Raw genomic sequence first — 7247 nt, 5'->3', positions numbered from 1 at the left:
ACATGTCTGTCATTTTTCCGCAGTCATTTAAATATGGGTTGACAGTTGAAAAATGAAAATCATTTTCAAGGTAATAAATAGCCGACACGCAGCTAAAAAATGCCAACACGCAGCTATAAAACATACACTGACCACGTACACCACAATGCTCATAGGCTAGCAGAACATGTCTGTAAATATGTCACAAACATACACTTGAATTTCCTTTTTTTGTTTTTATTGCTGTATGACAATAAAAGTTACTTTAGCATTTTTCATGACATTACAGGCTTGATGGAGCTAACTGAAATTATTACTATCGTATAGGTATGTGTACATCATTTAAATAAATTAGGATAGCGATCGTATGAGACACTCATGACATTTCTAAAGGCCAGTTTCACGTGGTAATACATGGTCTGTCTGTGGATAAATAATGCCCAAATCAGATATCATTTTTTTTACAAGGGACGAAAGACAAATGAAGGATGTGCGACCATTTCAGCACAAAAGGCCAACAATTGGGTGCAAATGAACATGTTGAAATGGACAGTATATCACTAAGAAAGGCACCATATTATGTACTGCACGTTTTGTATACTTCACATATTCTGGTAAAGCCTTCAATAAGGATTTAATCGACCATAAATGTTTCTGCTAATGTTTCTGTTTTCAATGGTATGTGTACTGGAGCTTTAGATGTAGCGTACAGAACAATTTCATTCTGTATTTAATGTTGTTTAGAATTGGTTTGTCTCTTTTGAAACATCCCCCTTGGTGAAACATCCAAGAGTCCTTACCTGGATCATGTTCAGTAGGCACGAAATGTTACAAAACTTTTTGAAACCGATGAGGTAGCCTAGTACCTGAGGCTGAGCGTGTCCAATTAGTTATTTTTGCATTCCGTTTCAAAATGTTTTGCTACATTGTGCCCTATTGAACATGACCCTGTTGTACCTGAATCTGTACCATTTAAAGGGATAGTCCACCCAAATTACAAAATTACATTTTAATTTTGGTACCTTGTAAATAACTCGCTGTCCCTCATTGCCATCTCTCCTTGTCCAAAGACTGCTTGAAGGGTAAGAAAAACAATGTCATTTTGTGATTTGGGTGACTTATCCCTTTAAGTCAAAAGGGCTAAATGTTGTTAGCATTAGCCATGATGTCACTCACACTGCTTGCCAGGGTGTGCAAAATATCACTTACAGATTATTAACATAACATTATATACATTCTACAGCATGTCAACTTCAGTTTAAACAATTGAATAAGCATCCAAAACTATAATGTATTAAAATAATTACAGCCGGTGAGTGTGATTTCGACTGAAACCATGTACTGTAAGACTGCAAGTATCTTAATTTCATTAAAAGAGGGTCACTTACTCAGATAACATAATATATGTTTGCACATTCTTCTCCCTTCATCGTGTTTTGCTCTTGTGTGTTAGAAGTGACAAAAAAGTACAAATTCCAATGAGAAGAGACACGGGTATCTCAAGAAATCCCATTCAGAATGTGGATCCCTTGGTCGTCGGGGAGAAAACCCCACAGGCTGCATAATTGAACTGTGTTTTAGGCATAGAAATATCATTACTAGAACGGGCATCCCCATTCAACTGTGTCATGACGGGTGGACCGTATTCTAGTAATTCAATTTCTATGGTTTTAGCAGCTACAGTGGGGAAAAAAGTATTTAGTTAGCCACCAATTGTGCAAGTTCTCCCACTTAAAAAGATGAGAGAGGCCTGTAATTTTCATCATAGGTACACGTCAACTATGACAGACAAAATGAGAAGAAAAAAATCCAGAAAATCACATTGTAGGATTCTTAATGAATTTATTTGCAAATTATGGTGGAAAATAAGTATTTGGTCAATAACAAAAGTTTCTCAATACTTTGTTATATACCCTTTGTTGGCAATGACACAGGTCAAACGTTTTCTGTAAGTCTTCACAAGGTTTTCACACTCTGTTACTGGTATTTTGGCGCATTCCTCCATGCAGATCTTCTCTAGAGCAGTGATGTTTTGGGGCTGTCGCTGGGCAACACGGACTTTCAACTCCCTCCAAAGATTTTCTATGGGGTTGAGATCTGGAGACTGGCTAGGCCACTCCAGGACCTTGAAATGCTTCTTACGAAGCCACTCCTTCGTTGCCCGGGCGGTGTGTTTGGGATCATTGTCATGCTGAAAAACCCAGCCACGTTTCATCTTCAATGCCCTTGCTGATGGAAGGAGGTTTTCACTCAAAATCTCAAGATACATGGCCCCATTCATTCTTTCCTTTACATGGATCAGTCGTCCTGGTCCCTTTGCAGAAAAACAGCCCCAAAGCATGATGTTTCCACCCCCATGCTTCACAGTAGGTATGGTGTTCTTTGGATGCAACTCAGCATTATTTGTCCTCCAAACACGACAGGTTGAGGTTTTACCAAAAAGTTCTATTTTGGTTTCATCTGACCATATGACATTCTCTCAATCCTCTTCTGGATCATCCAAATGCACTCTAGCAAACTTCAGACGGGCCTGGACATGTACTGGCTTAAACAGGGGGACACGTCTTTCACTGCAGGATTTGAGTCCCTGGCGGCGTAGTGTGTTACTTTGGTCCCAGCTCTCTGCTCACCGTTCTTGTGATCATTTGGACCCCTCGGGGTGAGATCTTGCGTGGAGCCCCAGATCGAGGGAGATTATCAGTGGTCTTGTATGTCTTCCATTTCATAATAATTGCTCCCACAGTTGATTTCTTCAAACCAAGCTGCTTACCTATTGCAGATTCAGTCTTCCCAGCCTGGTGCAGGTCTACAATTTTGTTTCTGGTGTCATTTGACAGCTCTTTGGTCTTGGCCATAGTGGAGTTTGGAGTGTGACTGTTTGAAGTTGTGGACAGGTGTCTTTTATACTGATAACAAGTTCAAACAGGTGCCATTAATACAGGTAACGAGTGGAGGACAGAGGAGCCTCTTAAAGAAGAAGTTACAGGTCTGTGAGAGCCAGAAATCTTGCTTGTTTGTAGGTAACCAAATACTTATTTTCCACCATAATTTGCAAATAAATTCATTAAAAATCCTACAATGTGATTTTCTGGATTTTGTTTTCTCAATTTGTCTGTCATAGTTGACGTGTACCTATGATGAAAATTACAGGCCTCTCTCATCTTTTTAATTGGGAGAACTTGCACAATTGTTGGCTGACTAAATACTTTTTTTCCCCACTGTATTCCTCTCCTGTTTTAGCAGCTATTCCTTTCCCGGGACTCTATGTGTAGCAGCTTGTGTACAATGGTTATACAGTATGTAAGCTACCGGAGTGTGTGTGTATTGGTGTGTGTGTGTGACCTGTTGGCAGAATTTAATTGACCTCAAACTAGTGGACTTGGCAAGCCTATCTTTACAATGAGGGGTGTTTTGTACCATTGTATGTCCACAATAGTCTCTCAATTGAGAAACTATTATAGGGAACTGACGTGGGTGAAAACTTGGTCATGTTGAGGCAACATTCATTTCAAGAAGCTTTGGATAACAGTGTGATATTGGTTTTATGTAAGCATTTAACTTGCCCTATATGCTATAGTCTTATAAGTTAGGATGCCCCACACTTTAACTGTCACTGTACATGATTGTGTATTCAAATGGAAGAGTTTTCTAGAAGGGTTTTGCGATAAGTCCTATACGCGTCAACAACTTCCTGTGTTAATGAATGAAGACTTATGGGTAAGTTGTAAATACCATGAACTTTGGACTGAAAACATGCAGTGCTCATGCAGTGTCGAGATCACAGATCACTGTCTTTCAGGATCAAGTTTTGCTTGTTTCTTTTTATATATATATATATATATATATATATATATATATATATATCAAAGTCTCTTTTTAATACACCTCTCCCTCTCTTAAAACCTTTATTTTCTTTGTTTTGTACTTTTAAAAAGAATAATTCATGCAATGATATGTTGATGTATGGTCGACATGTATGAAAAATACTATGCTTCTTATCAAATTAATCAACATAAAAATAAACAGAAATAACCATTATAGTCCCCTCCCTGTTCCCCCTCCCCCTCCCAAAATAGAATAAAGAGCATCTCTGTAAGGTGAGGCTTTTTGATTGGTCCATCTGACACGGGGGTGTCTCTTATTTTAGCCGTACGTGCGGCATGCTCAGGGACTCTGTGCTCCCGACTGAGGGGGGTGTCGATGTGTTCCCGCTCCCGCTTGCCAGGCTCCTATTGGACCCCGCCAGAGCACCTAACCCCGCCCCAAGTCCCGGCCCCGTCCTCAGTAGATCTGAAGAGTAAGAGGTGGCGTCGGCTGTCCCATGGGACAGGAAGTCAAAACCAAAGGCTCCGCCCCGAGTCTCAGGGGGGAGAGGGAGGGCGTCCACGTCCCTGTCGCTGATAAAGAGGTCCTCCTCCCCCCAGCCGCCCCCGCCACCGGGGTCCTGACTGATGTGGGAGCCTGTGGGGGAGCCACTGCTGCAGGGGCTGGGGGACGAGAGGCTGAGGCTAGGATGGTGGTGGCTGTCCAGGGCACTGGAGGTGGTGGTCCCCCCCTGCACCAGGTCCTGGATGGACATGGACTTGCCCAGGCCTCGGTCCACCTGGCTGGGGTTGGAGCCGGAGGAGCAGCGGCCTCCTCCTCCCAGGGCAGAAGAGAGGGGTACCAGGGGCTCCATCTCCAGGCTTGTGTTTCTCCTCCAGGAGCCCTCTTCTTTGGCATTACAGGGCCGGCTGTTGCTGTTCCCACTGGACCCCCCTCTTGGCTGCCCCAGCCTCCCCAGTCTGAGGCCTTGTCCTGGGCCTAGCACACCACCGTCCTCCCTCTCCTCCGGGCTTCCACAGAAGTCCCCCACCTCCACCTCCCTCTCCGGCCTGGAGTGACCCACTGTCCGGCTGGGCTCGGGAGGAGGCGGGGGGGGCCTGGCCAGAGTAGGAAACCCCCCACTCCCAGAAACACAATTAGGAGTAAGAATAGGAGGTGAGTGAGAAGAACTTCCCCTATGTACTGGTTCTCCACCTTCCGGCAGGGTATGATGATGATGATGGTGGTGGTGGTGTTGAGGAAGGGGCGACGGACTGAACAAGGAGGCCGGGGGCCCCCCGGTGGAAGGTGAGGTGGTGCTGGTGTTGAGGTTGAGGCTGAGCTCGGTGGGTGGCGCCAGGATAAGGTGAAGACCCCGGGACAGGTTTGACGCATTGGTGGAGGAGCGGGTCACGCACCCCCCCTGGCCCCCTATCCCTGGCCCACCTCCGGTGCTGCTGACCTGGGTAGAGCAGGTGGAGTGGTCCTTGGAGAGGATAGAGTTCTGGTAGTCTGAGGTCTGCTCCAGCTCGAACAGGGGCAAGGAGGAGAGTGTGAGAGCAGACGAGGAGCCTTTACGTAACACATGCCGGTAGATGTCCAACAGGGAGTCTAGCTTCGACTCAATAGACTGGACCTAGAGAGGGATGGATTGAAGGAAGGAAGGAAGGAGGGAGGAAGGGAAGAAAGGGTGGGAAATATAAATGAAGGTTAACACTAGCTACACAACAGAAAGAGTACTTTCACATAATTGGTCATCCAAACAACATTTAACCACATTTAACCATAATACGCAAAACAATTATAATATGTTGAATAACAGTAGTTGATAGCCCTTTACACTCATACCCGTATATGGGTTGAAAATGGCAGATTTGGGCACTAATAAGCTCCTAAATTGGAACGTCATGGCTGTACAGTAACATGCTATACATGACATCAGAGCTCAGGCTCTGTGCTTCACAGCGCTGTACGGGTTTTGACTGACAGCTGTTCTGAACTTCAGCACCACGCGCAGCAAGAAGTTGCCCCCATCCCTCCTGCTAGTTGGACAACTTTTGAAATGTTTTGTTGTCTGAGTGAGGGAAATTCTGTCAATTAAGAGGACTCGATGTATTTTGAAAGATGATACATTGAGGATTATTATAATAAATACCACTTTGCTGTCATACATGCAAGCAAAACACCGGTGAGTCCAAATGTGCACTTCACATCTCCAAATCATAAAACTCATGTCATATACAGTATCAGCGTTTATGATCAGTATGTTTGATGTAAAGATACAAGATGACATGGCGTCATACCCTGGGTTGTTCTAAACAGAATGAGCCTATGTTTGTTTATTGTGAAGAAAACTTGCCGCGGCACACGCACCTGAATGCACTCATGACTCCTTTCTATGCACACCAAAATTACAATCTGTTTCTCTGAATTGCCTTGTGAAAGCCTAACACTGTAAGATCGTATATATTAACTTAGCTAGTCATGTTGGCAATAGAACAAGCTTTCAAATCATGCCCATCTGACCCAGACTGCGATTCATTTTTGGATTGCGTAAACAGCAACAGTAATTGTGTGATGGCAGGGATGCAGGGTTGTGTTCCAAATGAAACAACTACAAGTGTGCTTGCTTTGGTTCCTCAATGGCACAGCTAGGAGAGCTAAAAAAACAAAACTTATTTGAGTCATAATAGTGCATTGAAATTGCTTAGGGTCTGTGCATACCTTGGAGAGGTGTGGCCACTTGGAGACACCAGTTAGTCCTCTTTCTCAAAACCTTGTAAATGTTTTGTCTTATGTTGCACCTACCCCACATTTTCGAGGAACAGGCTTAAGTTACTGAATGTATCCAGAGTATTTTCAGATTTTGTTATCAACAAACGTGGCTAAAAGTACAGTAAATGTAAAATACACATAAAATGAAAAGTGTAATGTTTGGATTCAGTCTCGTGTCAGGTGAACTTGTGTTCTCACCTTTGGTCTAATAATTTATTTTCCCATTATCTCCAAACTGTTCCCTTTCAATTGCTACCATGGTTATGCATATGCTTTTCATATTTCTTCTGTCAGAAACATTTCAATTTAGCCCTATCCATATAGGCCAATTCTCACGAGTGTAAAAGGTTAAGCACACCTAATTCACCATATTTAATGAACCAGTGTTTTTCATGGAAACCCACTGACCTGCCGTTCCACTTTGCAGACGCGTCCCAGCATACTCATGTCCTCCATCAGGTCTCCATCAGACAGCAGCTTGTCCCTGATCTTCTTATCCAGAGGAATCTGGCCTTTACCCAGGATCTGGTCCACTCTGGAGGGCACAGGAGATATAGTGTTAAAGAGAGGGTACAGAGAGAGAAATGGTGCAGGACCAGAGGATGTCCAGTAGGCAGCCCGCCGAGAAGGAAGTAGGAAGGAAAGAGAGTTAGAGTTGGAATTGATCCTCTATGAGAATACAACACGTA

General features: G+C 43.7%; 1 protein-coding gene across 1 annotated transcript in view; it reads right to left on the bottom strand.

The window, feature by feature from the left end:
• Positions 1 to 3837: 3837 nt before the first annotated feature.
• Positions 3838 to 7247, bottom strand: part of LOC311113253 (potassium voltage-gated channel subfamily KQT member 5-like) — a 182042-nt gene continuing 178632 nt past the window's right edge. The window contains exons 14-15 of the mRNA XM_084156461.1: positions 6967 to 7093; positions 3838 to 5419 (exon numbers count right to left, since the gene is read on the bottom strand). Of these exons, the coding sequence (XP_084012587.1) occupies positions 4118 to 5419; positions 6967 to 7093 (1429 nt within the window). The 3' untranslated portion in view covers positions 3838 to 4117. The remainder of the gene's footprint in view (positions 5420 to 6966; positions 7094 to 7247) is intronic.

This window comes from Coregonus lavaretus (genome assembly GCF_964263955.1).
Source record: "Coregonus lavaretus genome assembly, chromosome: 40".
Lineage (NCBI taxonomy): Eukaryota > Metazoa > Chordata > Actinopteri > Salmoniformes > Salmonidae > Coregonus > Coregonus lavaretus.
Note: the sequence above shows the minus strand (reverse complement) of the source record. Positions and strands in the feature narration are given on the sequence as shown.